This window comes from Balaenoptera ricei, chromosome 1, assembly GCF_028023285.1.
Source record: "Balaenoptera ricei isolate mBalRic1 chromosome 1, mBalRic1.hap2, whole genome shotgun sequence".
Taxonomy (NCBI): domain Eukaryota; kingdom Metazoa; phylum Chordata; class Mammalia; order Artiodactyla; family Balaenopteridae; genus Balaenoptera; species Balaenoptera ricei.
In genome coordinates, this window is record NC_082639.1 from 146,233,055 (window position 1) to 146,251,425 (window position 18,371).

General features: G+C 42.4%; 1 protein-coding gene across 3 annotated transcripts in view; it reads left to right on the forward strand.

Annotated features, from left to right (window-relative positions):
• The window catches only part of RGL1 (ral guanine nucleotide dissociation stimulator like 1), a 298,327-nt gene that overhangs the window by 158,532 nt on the left and 121,424 nt on the right, over nt 1–18,371 (forward strand). Inside the window, exons 1-2 of one of the 3 annotated variants that reach the window (XM_059937728.1) lie at nt 5,524–5,660; nt 6,626–6,736. The exons of 1 other annotated variant lie outside the window; for it this stretch is intronic. In XM_059937728.1, the coding sequence (XP_059793711.1) occupies nt 5,634–5,660; nt 6,626–6,736 (138 nt within the window). In that variant the 5' untranslated portion in view covers nt 5,524–5,633. Of the gene's footprint in view, nt 1–5,523; nt 5,661–6,625; nt 6,737–18,371 lie in introns of those variants that run through there. One more of the 3 variants, XM_059937720.1, reaches the window with a different exon arrangement.

Below are 18,371 nucleotides of genomic sequence, written 5' to 3' on the forward strand. Positions count from 1 at the left end.
CAGTACAATCTATTACCTAAGCAGACATCTAAAGAACATGCAGGGGGCTTCCCTGGTGGCGCAGTGGTTGAGAATCTGCCTGCCAATGCAGGGGACACGGGCTCGAGCCCTGGTCTGGGAGGATCCCACATGCCGCGGAGCAACTGGGCCCGTGAGCCACAACTACTGAGCCTGCGCGTCTGGAGCTTGTGCTCCGCAACAAGAGAGGCCGCGATAGTGAGAGGCCCGCGCACCGCGATGAAGAGTGGCCCCCACTTGCCGCAGCTAGAGAAAGCCCTCGCACAGAAACGAAGACCCAACATAGCAATCAATCAATCAATCAATCTTAAAAAAAAAAAAAAAAAGAAAAGAAAGCAGGTGGATTCTTCTTAAGCCGCTGCCCTTTTAAAAAAAAAAAAAAAAGAACATGCAGATTGCAAACCAAATGCAGTAAATGAATACAGAATTACATTAAAGGGAAAGAGTGTGGGGTTAGGGAGGGAAGGAGACATATTTTTATTCAAGGCCCCCTATGTTCCAAGCACTCTATTAGGTGCTTTATATAGCATAGTTTATTCTGTTAGATACTTTATATAGGACAGTTTTTTTAACACTCATGATAAGCATGAAAGGAAACAGATGAGGACACCAAACCTGTGAGAAGTGAGGGTCAAACTCTTGGTTGACACATTGTCTAGAGCTGGGATTCAAATCCTGGCTCTTCGATGCCAAATGTCTCATCATTTATCCAGGCACATAAGTATTACTACATGTCAACCTATGTACATAAGTATACTGTCATAATTTTTATATTTTTCATTTTTTTCTTGCAGCCAGAGATGTAGAATAAAATCTAGAAAAGCATGGTGTCATAGAAGCCTATGAATAAATAAATGAATAAATGGAGTATATAAACTACATATTTCCACTTCTAGATAGATTCTCTTAAAGAATCTGCACACCAGCTGCTTATGTTTGCTCTTACGAGTTCTCTATTTATTGGCTCTGCTGAAACTGTAGAGCAAGAAAGCTTTTTTTTTTTTTTTCCTTTAGTTTGGGGTTCTTCCATACCTCTTCCTTTTTCCTGTTATATCCTAAGAATCTTCTATCGCTACTGACTGTCAGTCATCACCAAATATGGCAACATAAAACTATTCCTAGCAACATCCTAATGCTTTAAGTATAGATCTTTCCTGATGTCCTTCACCTCCCCCTCAACTTTAACAAATTTTCAAGTGTACAGTACATTACTATAAACTATAAGCACAATATTGTACAGTAGATCTCTAGCACTTTTTAATCTTGTGTAACTGAAACTTGATACCCATTGAAAAGCAGCTCCTTATTTCTCCCTCCCCCAACCCTTGGCAACCACCATTCTACTTTCTGCTTCTACAACTTTGATTACTTTAGATACCTCATGTAAGTGGAATCATGCAGTATTTGTCCTTCTGTGACTGGCTTATTTTACTTAGCATAATGTCCTCTAGGTTCATCTGTGTTCTCACATATACAGGATGTCCTCCTTTTTTTTAAGGCTGAATAATATTCCATTGTCTGTATATACCACATCTTCTTTTTGTTTTTTTTTATATTAATTTTTATTGGAGTATAGTTGCTTTACAATGTTGTGTTAGTTTCTGCTGTACAGCAAAGTGAATCAGCTATATGTATACATATATCCCCTCTTTTTTGGATTTCCTTCCCACTTAGGTCACCACAGAGCACTGAGTAGAGTTCCCTGTGCTATACAGTAGGCTCTCATTAGTTATCTGTTTCATACATCGTAGTATATATATGTCAGTCTCAATCTCCCAATTCATCCCCTCCTTCCCCCCTTGGTATCCATACGTTTGTTCTCTACATCTGTGTCTTTATTTCTGCTTTGCAAATAAGTTCATCTGTACCATTTTTCTAGAATCCACATATAAGTGATATTATATATTTGTTTTTCTGACTTACTTCACTCTGTATGACAGTCTCTAGGTCCATCCACATCTCTGCAAATGGCACAATTTCATTCTTTTTATGGCTGAGTAATATTCCATTGTATATATGTACCACATCTTCTTTATCCATTCATCCATTGATGGACATTTAGTTTGTTCCCACATCTTGGCTATTATGCATAGTGCTGCAGTGAATGTGGGAGCACTCAGGTCTCTTTGAGATCTTGAGTTAAATTCTTTTGGATAAATACCCAGTAATGGGATTGTTGGATCATATGGTAGTTCTATTCTTAATTTATTGAGGAACTTCCACATTGTTTTCTGTAATGGCTGTACCAATTAACATTCTTACCAAGAGTTTCCTTTTCTCTACATCCTTGTCAACATTTGTGGGGTTATTTTTTGTCTTTGGTTTTTTGTTGTTGTTGTTGTTTTGTTTAAGTAATGGCCATCCTAAGAGGTGTGAGATGATATCTTATTGTGGTTTTGATTTGCATTTCCCTGATGATTAGTCATGTTGAGCCTCTTTTCACATAATGTTGACCATTTGTACATCTTTGGAGAAATTTTTTTAGGTCCTTTGCCCATCTTAAAATTCAGTTATTATTATTATTATTATTTGGTATTGAGTATAGGAGCTCCTTATATATTATGGATATTAACTCTTTATCAGATATGTTGTTTGCAGATATTTTCTCCCATACCATAGGTTGCCTTTTCACTCTGTTATAATTGTTTGCTGTGCAGAAGCTTTGTATTTTCATGTAGTCTCACTACATGATTTTGATGTCATATCCATGCTTTTGATGTCATATCCATGAAATAATTGCAAACACCAATGCTATGAAGCTTTTCCCCTATGTATTCTTCTAAGAGTTTTATAGTTTCAGGTCTTACGTTTTAAGTCTTTAGTTTATTTTGAGTTGACTTTTGTGTATGGTGTAAGATAAGTGTTCAATTTCATTCTTTTGCATGTGGATATCCAGTTGTCCCGGCATGGTGTGTTGAAACTTGTCAGAACTAATACATGAATTGAGTAAAGTTGCAGCATTTAAAATCAATATATAAAAATCAGTTGCATTTATATACATTAATAATGAATAATCTGAAAATGAAATTAAGAAAACAGTCCCACTTACAATAGCATTGAAAAGAATAAAATGCCTAGGAATAAACTTAACCAAGGAGTTCAAAGACTTGTATGCTGAAAAATATGAAACATTGCTGATATCCCTTTAACAAAACTTGACCTGTTCTTTTAGGGTCATGCTAGATCATGGGTAGATTAATCTGGTAACTAAATTCAAACTTAGTTATAAATGGCTTACTGGTTTATCCTTCCCACATATTGACCAGAAGTATTTTAACCCAAAAGTATGTGTAGTAAGGTAATACTGACTTGAGCTGCCTGCAGGTGGAATATTTTAAAATAAATATTTAAAAATTATAAACTGCAACACTTGATTACTGTATCTAAAACCAACCTTTCTTTGAGGATCAACATTTGGATAAAATCACGTACATTATAAGGTATAAATACAAGTAGTCATTCTTGGAAAACCTCTCTGAAATTATTCAGCAAGAAGACATCATTTTAGATTTCCCCACATTGCATACATACAACTTTTCAGTGAGTCTGGGAAAATGCAGTTTGGAAGTGCAGTAATAATAGGGGAATGGAGCTTTTTCTGATCATGTGCTGGGTGTTTTGTATACAAGTTCCATTTAATCCTTTTTCAAACTCTATGAGATCGATGTTTGTCCCATTTTACAGATGAGGAAATGAAAGCCCAGGGAAGTAGCGCCCAAGTTCACGCTTAATGTAAAACCAGGTTTTGAAGTTGCATCTGCTGGAAGCCTGTTTTCCCCTTACACACCAGGTGGCCAGCCTGGGAATTGGTGGAGTAGAGAGGAGGCTGAGGAGATCTGAAACCTGAGTGGAGCCTTGTGAGTTATAAGCTGCCCTGTCCAGGAGGGCTTCCCAGGAGGGGCGTGGTTGAAGAAACTTCTCGATATCCTTGGAGTGGAAAACTTTAAGGAGTAATCTCCAAATTCACAGCCAAAAATCAGGTTAAAGTCGTGGTGAAATTAATCTTATGGGTTGCTTAACTGTCCCCAGGTGCATCTTGTGTACTTCAAGATCACCGAATAGGGGTGGGCCTGGGGGCTGGGGATGGCTTAAGAAGCAGGGAGGTAGGTCTTCCACACCATTTCCTCTGGACACTGGGGACACTCTATCCTGGTGGTCACAGAAGGGTCTAGTTTATACGTTTTTTTTTTTTTTTTTTTGAATAGAAATGATCACTTCCGTTTTATAAAAGGCGTGTCCTGTCTCTCCACAGTTACTGAGCCCCGTAGGTTCTGGTTGTATGCGGGGAAATTTGCTGAGTGACTTGAAGATGTTCAAGTGTCCAAAGAATTTTTTTTTTTCCTTGATATGGCCTGTCATTTATTTTGCTCTCCTGGGAACATCAGTACACTTGATTCTCTAGCTTTTCAGTTCATAATGTATTTATTATTAACCAAAGCCCAGCCTTATGCCTTAGCATGGCAATCAGTGAGAGGCCTTTCTTTAAAAAAAAATTTAAAGGCGACTAAATTCATTTAGGGCTGAATAGTATAAAAGACATGAGCCCTAAACGTTTTTGCAATTGGTATGGAATTGTCACGTGCCAAAGTTTGATTATATTATCATCTGGTATCTTGCTGTTGATTTACTTTCTGTTAAGACAAAACTCCCTCTGGCAGTCTCCTCATGAATGGCTCTTTCCCTGCAGTTATTATCCCACTGTGTCCCTACAGTACAGACAACTCAACCCATGGTGATGAGTCACAAAGACTCACAGAACCTCCGGGGCCACTGGTGGCCCAATTTCCACGCTGTCAGTCTCAGCAAAACCCTTTCCTGCTTTGTCCCTTTCCCTCCCACGATGGCCAGTTACAGTTGGATGAGCCTTATCATATGGGTGGTAGAAAGAAGTCCAGAGCCATTTCCTGTTGATGGTGTGCTGATGCAGGACAGGGGCAGCCCTTGGGCATGGGTTTTGGAATACCCTCTGATCAATTCTTTTCTTGTCCTAATGAAAAACTTTCGGGCTTCTAGTATTGCCACTCTCATTGGGGTCGTTGCCCTGACTGAATCTAAATTCAATAGGTAACAGGCAGATAATAGACGTTTTTCTGACCGCCTCCTCCCATCCTTTTTTTGCACCTCCCCTTCCCCCTTTATTTCCTTGAGCGAAGAAAAGGAGAAACACACTAAGATTCCTCATACCACACCCAGATCTTTTTTGGCACCTGGTGGCCAATCAGGAAAACCTGATCCACTTGAAAGGGTGGTTGTCTGCCGATCACTTTCAGAGCTGGAGAAATCACTGTGCGTTAACTTTATCCATGGGATCTCAGAGATGGAGCGTGTGCTCCTAAGCACAAACAGGAAAGCCTGACATCACGGAGCAGCGGAGTGGCGTGGGGAGGAGTCTGCGGCGCCCTCGCTCGCTCGCTCGCCGCGCTCCCTTTGTGGACGAGTCGCGCGCACCGGCGGCGGCGGCGGCGGCGGCGGCGGCGGGCGCGTGTCTGTGCTGGGTGCGCGGCGGCCGCGCGGGGCCGGGGCTGGAGGCGCCGTGGCTGAGCCGGGCGGGGACTGCGTTCGCCTGGGAGCAGGGCGCATCATGCCGCGTCCACACACCGGAGAGAAAACTGAGAATGAAATTGCTTTGGCAAGCTAAAATGGTAACGGGAACTCTCTGCCTTCTCCCGAGGCTGCTCTGGTGGGGAATCTTCTCCCGCTTTCTCTGGGCGGGTTTTGGACTCGCTCGGAGTGAACGGAGCAATCCGATTCCAGACTTGAGAGCTAAAGCTTTCTCCCTCGGCTTTCTACGCCTTCCTCTCTGCGTGTCTTCTCCCTTTAAACCATACTTTCTCAGCAGTTGCCTTTGGTGTGTCTGGGCAGATGTGTGTCAGCACAGGAAAACTTTTAAGGCAAAAGGACTGAGTCTGGGTGAACCGCGGAGCGCTTCTGTGTCCCAGCGGCTCTTTAAACAACACAAACTTCAAGTTTAGGGAAACCCAGGGGGTCGCTGCACACATTTGACGTGTTGCTTTTTCTGCACATGCCAGATTATTTGACGGAAATGAAAACTTTCTACCTCCCGCTAACTTTGTGGGTTCCAAAACAATAAGAGGAGAAAAAGACATGCGAAGCATTTCACTCCAAAGGAGCGAGCACTCTTGGCATTTTAAACACTTGTCTGTGGCAGAGTTTAAAATGTAGTTTGCTCGAATAACGGAGCCACTTATAAAAGGACAACCTTTTTCTGCAGATGAATTATTATTCCTCTCACTTGAGGAGGAAAAGTTAATCAGGACTAAACCCCAGTTTCTTTAAGAAGGAAAAAAAAAACCCCAAAAGACTTTAAAAAACTATTTAAGATATGTGAGTGAGTCTAGGAAAAATAACTAAATGGAAAAGTCCGGGGCTCCTGATATCACAGGAAAGGGCTGGGGGCCAAGAAAATCTCAGCATTCCCTCTATCGCAATGTGTCTTGTGTTCCTCTGATTGTAATATTTATTTTGAACAGCCCGTCTTATGCCCTGAGTGCTGTTGTAAGCAGCAAAGCAGCTGGGATAGATTGTGGTTAGTGGAGAGGAAAAAAAAAATACTCTTTTTCTTTCTCTTTGTCCCATCTCCTGGCAGAGCTCGATTCAGGACTGGGGTGAAGAGGTAGAGGAAGGAGCTGTGTACCATGTCACCCTCAAAAGAGTCCAGATTCAACAGGCTGCCAATAAAGGAGCAAGATGGCTAGGGGTGAGTAAAGCTGGAGAGATTGTGAACTTTGGACTTGCAGTGTCTCTTGTTCTGTGAATATCATTATTATTTAGCAGAGGCAGGCTTTTTTTTTTTTTTTTCTTCTTTCGGCCTTAAAAAGGAAACCACCAATGACCAAGTGTTTGCACTAGCAGTACCGGTCTGTTTTTGTACTTACTGTTTTCCAAAGCATCTCCCTTAGGTCTGTCGATAATTCAGAACCTCTCAGAAACGTCTTGAGGTATTTGGCAAATAAAGTGGGAGTGGAGTGGCAGAAAGTGACACAGAGTAACAGGACCAGCAAATAGCACTGTGTTAGACAAGAGTCATTTTGCCCAGATGGCATCCTTTTCTCTCCCTGTCTTCCCCACTCTTGATGCTGACAGCCCCTCTCCTACTCCTGTACGTTTACCAAGTACCCAGTATGCTCAGGGGACCTGACATTCCAAATCTGCCTCCTATGGGGGATGGAACGTTTCCCACTGTTCATCCTTTCCAGAGCCTGCGAGGAGGCAAATGTGTGCTTAGTGCCCACGACTTCATGAGTAGAATGCATAGAGGGCTGGATCTTTGGCAAAACACAGCTTCCATAAACAAGATTGTTTTCCACTGAGATTTTAGTGATGGGTGAGATCATGTGAGTTATTCATTATCTCCTAATGAATCCTTCAACATATCCCAACTAAAGGGGATGTGAGGAATGGAAAGCTCGGGCAAACAGCACTGCTTGGGCAGACATCATCATGTGGAAGAACGAAGGAATTCTTCATCTGGAGGTACAAGTAATCCCCAGCGAGCAGTGACAGATGACTCAAAAAGCCTTGAGAAAGAACATAGTGGTGAGCGAACAGAGAGGATGGAGTGTGGTTTCACCTGGCCTTATTTTGGCCATACTCAGGCTTCACAGCTGATGGGCTTGAGAGCAATGAAGATTATGCACTGGCATCCAATCTTTCCTGGCTTTGGGTTTCAGAAAATTCAGTCTTTTGAGCAGAAATCAAAGGTCGGGTGTGAAGGAGGACAGGAAACAAAACTGCCCAGGACTTTGTGTTAAGACTGGAGGCATCACGTGACTTGCAGTTCCTGGGAGTTTAAGGCAGGATGGCCAGCAGCAATGATTTCCTCTGCCATGGGTCTGCTGGGCTGCTGACACAGGCGTTCACGGCTTTGGGCTTCCCCAGCTGCTTCAAGTCAGGCCCTTCATGCTCCGTACTTGGGGTCGAGGTACCACCCACTAGGGCAGTAAATTGTTAGTGGCATCTGCAGGTGTGCTCTGGAAAGGTAGGAACCTTTCCTTTGAACACCTGAGGTCTTCACTTATCCAGTAGGTACCTTACTCGGAATATGATTTTGAAATTAATTAGGTGTATCACCAGCAGACCTGATAGGAAAAGCAGAACTAGAGTTCTGACAAGTCATCACTTTGTTTTTGGTGGTTGTGTGTATTGCATTTTATTTAAATGTGGTATTGATGTGGTTTGGCCTGAGTATTTCAAAATGATTCACAAGTTCTGAAGCAGCTGCCTTCAGAAAGGTCATTATATTTTCTGATGCCAGGTTGTTCCTCTTTTTATAGTAAGACTGATGTTGCTTGGGTGACAGTTTTAGTTTTTGGCCAAACACAATAACGGTGAATGAGTAAGTCATGGAGAAATGGAGGGGTTAACTCTGGAGATCCCAAACACACGAAGTATGGTTCATTTAGATGTTCCCAGTTATTTAGTTATTCTCACTGAGTGTTCCGTTCACTGGACTCCTCTTCTCTCCCCCTCTCCCAGAGTTCTCATATTTATACAGAGTTCAGAGTTGGTTCACCCTGGATTTAGCAGTAGAGCTAAAATATCAAGAGGGAAATATGTAAAAAGATTGCTTCTAGTTGGTGGAGGAATCTGTCCTCAGAAGCCAGTTCCTAGGAACTCTCCAACCCAGATCCCCCTTGTTTTCTTATCTTAGGTGTCCTGTTGGGAAGCACTGTTTTTGTCCTTGGAAACTCCAGATTTAATTAAATGTGACTCAACCAATCGAGCCATAGCAATTACAAAGCCTTTCTCTTTAGGCCGTGAGTGGCTTCTCTATATTTGTTTTTCCAGTAACCCTTTCAAAATTCTTCAAAGCAACCATTTTATTTAGTGACTTATTATTGAAATATAGTTGACCTACACTCTGATGTTAGTTTCAGGTGTACTGCATAATGATTTGACATTTGCATACGCTGTGAAGTGATCACCATGATAAGCCTAGTAACCATTTGTCCCCATACAAAGTTATTGCAATATTATTGACCATATTCCTCACGTCAAAGCAACTGCTTTTAGAGTGAGCTAGAGACTGAAGTGAGGTGAGGGTATATCGAAATATGACAACAATTTCTGAGGAAGGTAGTATTGTGATTATCTCTTTCTTTCCACATTAGGAAAAAAGGTCCGGAGAGATTAAATTGCTTGCCAGGGTCACACAGCTAGGAAGTGGTAGAGGCTGGATTTGAACCCAGATGTTTAGTTCCTTGCTGTTGGGAGCTGCCTGGGACCCTAAGGCTGTTTCCATAGTGGTGGAAGAGAACTTCAATTCAGAAGAACAAGGATGCTTAGGATGTACTTTCCCCCCTAGATATTGCAGCTGGTGCAAGACTTGAGCAACACACCTTTCTTTTCTTTATGTTTTGAATGATGACTTGAGCTGCAAATTGAGGTATTTGTTGTGAAGATGTGTATCTTATGATAAGCTCTCCATCTTGAGTGTATAAAGGGTCGTACACCAAAGACGTGTGAGCTTACGTAGCACCTGGGGGTGGGCACGACTCTCACTACATGTCAAAAAGCCTAAGTGACTGAGTACGATGTTTGTAGTTTCTAGTACTCAGATCACAAAACAGAATTAAGATCCAGTTTGGGAATGATAGCAAAATAATTGCACATCCTTAGATGTGAAGTATCATACAATCCAAAACCATTTGGGACATTCTTTTTTGTTTTGTTTGTGAGATTTTGTGTTCAGTTGATCTTTTGAAGAAAAACCCTCTGTCTTTGGTTGGAAAATATACAACCGACTATGGCCCAGGCTGGACTTAATAGTACAGCAGCTGCAGCTTTGTGAGGTTATGTTGGGCAACTTTGAAAAACTAAATATTATTGAAATACTGACCCAATTTTTCCTTTACAATAACATCTTAGACTGGGATAATTTTACCCAACTATAGCCCTCAAAGAAAAATGGTTCTGATTATGTCAGAGAATCATAAAATCTCAGGACTGGAAGAGACATTAAAAAGTAATTTTATCCAACCATTCAATTAGCTTGTAGAAAAATTGCCAGTAATTTTTGGAAGAGCAAATGGTGAAAAGTTATTATTTTCCTTTGGTCCCAGCATTGTGGTTGTACATTGACAATGATGTGTAGAAACAATTTAAGAAAATATCAGTATTCTCTGGAAGCAGGAAATGTCCCATTTTAGGAGGAATACTCAAATGGACAGAGGAAAAGGATCCCACTGTTAGGGAAGGGGCTTCAGTGTCAAGAGCCCATTTTGCCGTCTTCGGAATATGGCAGCCTCAGGGTCCAGAAAAATGTATCAAACCCAAGATAAAGTCAAAGTGGAGATATTTGTTTCACAAGCAGGATTGGTCACCTCTGCAAGGTTTGTGGGGAGTGGAGTGGTCAGCGGATAGTCACGTGGTTGTCTCAGTTCTGCGCTTCTGTGGCTGCGTGGTCCTTGTGGGGAGGTCCCAGTGCCTTCCTGCCCTGCGTCCCGTATTTATCCCACTGTCTCCCGCAGAGGCCCTTGTTGGGTTGAATTGAAATACTTGATAGCTGGGAGGCTGGTAAAGATAGTAAAATAGGACAGGAGAAAAAAGAATGCATTTAAAAATAAAAGGAACTGGAAATCTGTTATAGAACCTAGTGGGTTTTATGAGTGCAGTGGTAAGATAACCACTTGTCACATCTGAATGGAGAAGTTCGACCTCACTCTGATGCGCTATTTGAGTTGACTCTACCTGCTGTTCCCGTGGCATTGCCGTCCATATTGCCTTTAAATGGCACACAGTTCCTTGAGTTTTCAGCGAACTTCACTTCTGGGAAGCTTCTCCGATCTCCCAAGTCTGGAGGAGGTACCCCTTCTGCGTGTTCCAGAAGCATTCTCTATCTCTCTGTGATGTGTTTACCTCACTCTGTTGTAATTGCCTGTTTATTTGTATTTCCCATTAGACTGTAAGCTCCGTGAAGTGAGAACTATGGCCATCTAGTTGGCAGACACTCAGTAAATGTTTGTTGAATGAGTGGATCAAGCTTCATGCCTTTCTGCAAGGCCAATATTGTCTTTTTTTTAAAAAGTTTCCAGTTTTTTTTTTTTTAATAGTGATTTCTTTAATTTATTTATTATTTATTTATTATTTATTTTTTGGCTGTGTTGGGTCTTCGTTTCTGTGCAAGGGCTTTCTCTAGTTGCGGCAAGCGGGGGCCACTCTTCATCGCGGTGCGCTGGCCTCTCACTATCGCGGCCTCTCTTGTTGGGGAGCACAGGCTCCAGACGCGCAGGCTCAGTAGTTGTGGCTCACGGGCCTAGTTGCTCCGCGGCATGTGGGATCTTCCCAGACCAGGGCTCGAACCCGTATCCCCTGCATTGGCAGGCAGATTCTCAACCACTGTGCCACCAGGGAAGCCCGCAAATATTGTCTTGATAAATATGAATGTATGGTTGCTCCTCATTTAAACCCAAATCAGCATGAAGATGTTAGCTTATAAAGAAAAGGAGGGGTGCATTGGAGTGAGAAAAAGTAATTAGCTAATGATTACAGCTATCTTACATCCTTTCTGTAACAAAGCAGGGCACAAACAAAGGTAGTGATTATTCATTTTAACAACAACAAAAAAATCATGGCAGTGAATTAACTAGACAATCCCCCAGTGCCTTTTAAAGGCAAGAGGTCCGATAGTATTGAATGTTGAAGAAAGAAAGGCAATGCACAAGTTAGGGTTGGCAAGCATTACCATTATGTACGGTCAGAGGGCTCAGGAGCCAGGGTTTTAGAATTATAAGGAGATAAGCCCTAGAGGAGCCCTCAGTTTAGAGTCTGTCATCCTTATTTTCATCTAGGAAAACAGGCCCTCGGGTTGCATTATTCCTGTCTATCGGAATGTTTAATTTAGGCTTTAGAAAGTAAATTCCAAAATTTAGCAACCATCTGTAAATGAACCAACTGCTATTTTTCATGTTGACCTTGGGAACATGTTTCTAAAATAATCCAATAGTACAGCATGTGGCGTACACCAATCAAGAAAATACGGTCAGTTTCAATTGCCTGAGCTATCATTATTATGTTAAGTCCTTTCACTGCTTTCAGAATCTTTTGGGGTCTGTGTAAGGAATATTTAGCATGTAACCCAAGAATATCCATTTCAGTTCAGCAATCCTGGGGACACTCAGCTGAGTGCAAGATACATGTCTGCCCCCAGCAAATACATAACAGCATAACTATGAGTCACATTAATTCCTTATGCTTAAAGTATACATGCTGTTAAATTAATATTGTAAGCATATTTCATTGTTATTTCTGTAAAAGCATAAAGAAAAATTTCCTGGACTTTCAAATTTAGAAAGAAAAGTAGAGCAATAAAGTCGATACTGTGCCTTTCCCTTTTAGCTCTTTAGCTGGAGTTCGCCACTGCCCCATCCCACTTATTTTAGTTTCCTTTGTCCGAGGCGTGCATATCCTTGTACATATCCCCCTTCTATGTAATCAGAATCTTGTAGTGACTGTCCTATACATTTTACGTTAAAATATGCAGTAATAAGCTGAAATAAATAAAACGTTTAAGTTTCTACCAAGATAAACTTTTTACAGAAAAAAAAAAGATTTCTGTAAATGAAGCAAGGCAAGTATTGGTTAAATGGGGGGAGATGAGGAATGTAGCTTTATTCTGTGAGAGAAGCTCAGCTTAGCTCGTGTCTGGATTACTGATGGGTGTGGTTATCCCCACAGAGTTGATTTGGAATCTGGAGTTTGGGGCAGTTTCTGGGTTGTTTGCTAGTGAAACAGCTACTGTGAACTCCCACGCTGCTGTGGCCTATCTCTGTATGGTTCTGTCATCTGCATTTGAGTCTGCTAACCTCACCTTCAATAGGATTCATTTATTCATCAACAGCCTACTTTATGCCAGACACCACGTTAAATCTTGGGAATCCAAAGTAAAGCAAGACACCCCTTGTTCTTAAGGAAATTTCAGGTAGTAGGGGAGACAGGAACGTAAGCTAATTACCATATATTGTGGTAGGTGTGATCAGTGCTGTGTGAGAGATCTGCACTGGGTGTTAGGGGAGCCCCAAAGGGTGGCATATAAATCAGATGGGAGTGGGGAGTGGGCACTCCAGGAAGGCTGCACGGAAGAAGGGCCCTTTAGTGGAGAGTTGACGGATGATAGGAGTTAAATGAGGGTGTGTGGGGCACTGGAGACAGGCATTCCAGTCAGAGAGCACAGCGTGGGGAAAAGCATGGGGGCCAGAGATGAGAGCCCTGTGTGAGGCTCAGCCTGGGGAAGGGGGAAGGGCCCCTGGTGGGGGACTGATGGGAAAGGAGGCCAGAGAGCAAGACCGGAGCCATGTCTGTGCTAAGCTGCAGAATCTGCTTGGTCCTGAATGCTCTGTAGTCGGCACTAAAGGGGCTTCAGCAGAGTGGGGTGGTCAGATTTGCATTTGAGAAAAGACGACTGACAGCTGACGGGGGGGGGGGGGCTGCATCGGGAAGGAGCCGGACTAGGGGAGGAGGCAAAAGTGGTCATGAAGTGAGGAAAGGAATGAGGATCCAGATGAAACTGGGGCAGTGGAACAAAGAGGGTGGACGGGGGAGAGTGCAGGGAGAGGCGGGACAGTGGTGGGAGTGGAGGGTGACGAGAGGAGGCCTGGCAGGCGTGGATCTTAACCACCCTGGTTTCAAAGAGCAGGTCAAAAGCCTTCCGGCTTTCTGGGGTCAGCGCCATCCTCTTCTTATTGGATGAAATGTCCTGGGGACTTCAAGGCAGGCTTGCTCCATGTAAACACTAGCAAATGCCTTCTTTCCTGTCAGCAGGCCCTGCAGACCAGACCCAGGCGTGCCTGCTGTGTCCTGTCCAGAGACGCAGCTCAGTTCAGGCTCATGAACGGGGCAGCAAGCACTGCTTGCTTCTCAGATTCCAGAGCACTTTGGAGAGCTGGTGGTTTCTGGTTTTTTTTTTTTTCTTTTCCTTCTAAAGTCTTCTGTTTCCTTACAAACTAAACAGATTGAATCTGTACGCCATGGAGGGAGAATAAATATGGAACCCACAGGGCTATGATTACAGAGTTGTGTTTTAGACAACAGCGGTTACACTTATAATTGTGTTGTTAGGGATGCAAGAAATTTTATGGTTAGGTGTCCTGGTCTTTTCCCCTCTTCCTACTCAATGTCTTTAAGCCCTTTCTGAAACTGTTTATCCTGCCTGCGGGCATTGGTGCTCTTAGAGGCTCACTCTGATTGCTGACTCCACTTGTACAGAAGAAGAAATTTGATAAGATCTAATTCTTCCTTAGTTTACCGCTTCCACAATTTCAATCTTTCTCTCTTACACACACACATAGACACACATACACCATAAATTAAAATGTCTTTTCGTATCATATTTTTTTAGGATTTGGTGCATCTTTCTAATGTCATTTCATGACCTCTTCTATATAACCGATCAAAGTCTGACTTTGTTATGTTTTGCTTGGTTTCCCTTGTGTCATTATTGTGATTGATTAACTTTCTTCTGTTTAGGAACTGTCTTCAATTTAAAAAAGGATAAAAATAGAGGGAGGAATGAAGGAATAAAGGTAGGACAAGACTACATTAGGTAGAAGACACCTTCTTGGAGGAAGCCCAGTTAGTCTTGTGCAGAGAGAGAGAAGCATGTCATTTACCACTGATCCTTTGGGCTTAACACTGTAGAAATACCTGTGCCTTTTCACCACTGTGGCTGTGTATTGTGGTCTGATGAATGGGGTTTCTGCCTAGCTTGGTTCCTCAAAGCCGTCTTCTCCTTTATGTCATGCCGCGTATGACTGACTTCCAAGGATAATAACGGTGGTGGTTGGGAGTGGGATGGCGTGTCGTTGTTGGTTCTGTATATCCTTCCACACTCACAGAATCATTACCCTACATTTTCTAGTATAATTGTTTGTGCCATCTGTGGTCCATTCATTTGAATTCATTTCCACACAGTTAATCTCATCCCGTGTAAACTCCCCCAGACATTTTCTGTTTGTTTGCTCTTTCAGCAAGGAATTGAGCAATTCAACTTTTCCCCTTTATTTTGTTTCCTGCTGATTTTAGTACCCATTTTCATCTTTTATAAAAGCAGAGCCAAGGCTGAGTCCTTCCAGCTTCGTCATTCTAAAGATAATTTGAAGGCCAGAAACAAACTGTTTCTGCTAAAAGTAGGATGTCTTTGGTAGGTAATATCAACTGAGGCTCTTGGCAACTTTCTTGGTAGCAGCTCTTTTCTAGTCAGATGCTGTTCTCATGCTGTCACTGCTGGTGACGGAGCTAGAATCTGTGGACAATTTCTGTCTAACAAAAGTACATGTAATGGATATAGGTAAAAATAATTGAAACTGGGTTAGACATTGGCTAAAAATAAAATGCTTTACAGTCATGACTTTTCTAATTAAAATTGCAATACTTGAAATTCTGTATTGAGGTGACTGATACTCCCAAATAGAAAATTCAGGAAATCGGAGGCATTTGGTTAGTTTGTGAAGCACAGGGAAAACATTTGCTGTTTTCTATCCAAATGTTGACTTCTCCTAATGACCCAACACAATGAGCATATCTGATGAGCATATCTGTTTTGAGACCTAATCAAGAATTAACAGGGCCCAGAGCCATCAGGGCGTGGCTGGGGTTCTTTCTCCTGGCTGGGGGCCTTTGTAGGAGATGGCACCTCCTATTTGCTCTTTCTTTTCAGGGGTGTTTCCAGCAGGAGCGCCAGTTGAGGGAGGTAACCTATGCTTTGGAGCCAGATAGATGTGAATCCAGAGCTGGCCTCTGCCCCATGTGCGGCTGTGTGAAGTAGAGCTCTGAAGTTACTTAAACTCTCTCAGCCTGAGTTCCTCACCTGGAAAGGGAGGGTATGAGCAATCCTCTCTGGACAGAGTTACTGTGAGAAGTGAGTTGTGTGTATAAGGTGCTTGGCGCAGAACCTAGGGTATGGTCTGCCCTCCCTCACTGAGCCGTGGGGCTCTCATCGGGACCCCACCATCTGGGTCCTCTTTGAACCCCACGGTGGAAACTTGCAGAGGCGTGGGTCCGCCCTGGACGCTTGTGGTTGTGTAGAATCCAGACCGCTTGATTGAGACGCGGTCTTAGCGAGGCTTTATGTTCCTGACATCCCTTTCTCGTTTTGCACGTCTGGGTGGAAGGGCCGTGGCAGGGTTTAGTAATCCTTGCTTATTAGAAGTAATATCTATTGTCGTGTTTTCTCTGTCTGGCTGCCTGTACAGTGAAAGATGATTATTGCCTGGGCTCCAGTATTTCGCATTTCAAATTCCTTCAGTTTTCCTGTATAGTTAATTTGTTGGTGTTCTGATTTTTATGCTTTAAAAATATTGTACTAGTTAACAATGGGCTGTATTCTGTCTCCTGTATTTGCCATTTCTGCCTGAAAAATGGGAAGGTAGGAAACAGTTTTTCTAAAAATTGCTTGGTAAGCATTATGCTAATCATTCTTCGTTGGGCATAATTTGGGATGTGAGTAAATTGTGCTTTCACAAGTTAAAGTAAAGGTAAAATTTCTCATTGGGCTGCATGTTGATTAGCTAATGCAGTACTTGAGCCCCAAACTAGGAATGAGCTGAATTGCTCCCGAGGTTGTGACTTTCACAATGTCACAGGACTTTCTAAATCTTCACTTTCATCATCTGTGAAATGGGGATAATCGTTCTGCCCGTGGGTTTTGTGAGGATCATATGAGTTAATGTATATAAAAGTACTTTTTAATATGTAAATTATTATACAAATACAAGGATATTCTTATTGTTATTAAACCGTAAGGCCGTTTTTTTTTTTTTTTTTTTCTTCTCCTCACCACCTAAGTGCGTGATTGGCATATGGTCTGTTCATTAGTCCTGCCTTTCTTCCCTCATCCCAGTGGGAATCGTTTCTATATTTTTTTCTTCCTATTTGCTGATTACCTAATGATATCTTCATGTTCAGCAAGGAGTAGTGTTTCCTCTGCCATGACCACTGTTACTAGTAGTATTCTTGGTGCATTGAAAGTGCAGAGATGGCTTCTCTCAATAGATGGGATGTGGGAACAAATATCCCATACTCACAGGATTCTAAAGACAAATGCAGTAAATATCTTGCATATGAAAACTTCCTACTTTCTCTTTATTTTCTTATTCCCTCTCCAGTATGATTTTGTTTTGTTTTGAGATAATGGCTGTTGATTCTCTTTGATTCTCCCTTTCTTTGGGGTACTTTTAATTTGTTGCAGAGAAGGATAGTAAAGTTAATGTGCCCAGGAATGGAAAGTGCTTCCAGCCTTTCAGAGCTGCTGGAAAATCAGCACTTGGTTTTAGGCCAAATCCTGATGTGGGACTTGAACTCATGACCTAATACCATAGGCAAAATGTTACCAACCAACCCACACTGACCCTCATAAGATGTAGGCATTTAAAATACTTCCTTTGAGTAGTCCTCTTGTTGCTTTTTGGGTTCTCTTCTCTCTTTCAGCCTTTTCTTATGGCGTTCCTGGCTTCCCTGTTAGGAATACAATTTTAGTTTTAAGATCTATTTTTTCTCACTGTCTTTCCATTTGCTTATTACGGTCGCTTCCTTCTTGCTTTCCATTTCTCCTGTGTGAGTTCCTTGTTTTGTTCCTGTTCCTTCCTGCCCTTCTTCTGGATTAAAAATAGTCTCCGGGGTCTCTGGCTTCTTGCCCACGAACTTGGCCTTCCTTCTATTCATATAGGGTCCCCCCTGAGTATCTTAAGATCCTTTCCTATGCTCTCAGGATACTCAGACTCCTGCATCCATTCTCTGTTATTTACGCCTGTTCTCAGCTGACTTGTGGGGCTAACTGACCCTCGTACTCTGAGCTGTAATTGAAAAATTAAATCTCTTGCACAAAGATGCTGAATAAGTGATTTGCTCACGTTAAGTGTTACTGACAGACACTGAATCCTCCCTGCGTGTGCTGACTCTGTACATGGAACAAAAGGAGAAGGGATCTTACACACTGACTCAAGGCGCTTGTGTAACATCGTCTATGTGCAAAGCAGCGGGGCCAAGATCAGCTGGGCCCAGGACCAGCTTTCCTCCATCACACTGCTGTGGGTATCCTGGAGGATCCTGCTGCGGCTTCTCTCCCACAGAAGTGTTTCTCAGGGAGCTAAAGTTGATTCAAGTGTTTCTTCGTGAACGTTCTTTGGTTAGCATTGAAGGATTATGATATTCTTTACAAAAATGACTTTCTATCCATTGTTGACCTAGACAATCCACAAATGTCTGCTCGAGGGATAAAGCCTTGTAAAACTTTAGATGACTGGGCCGCAAAGTGCTGATGGCAGCAGCTCTGATTTCAGCCCCCATCCCTAACCTGAACTCCCTATTTTGCTAAGAGTTACAGCAACAGGGTTGATGAT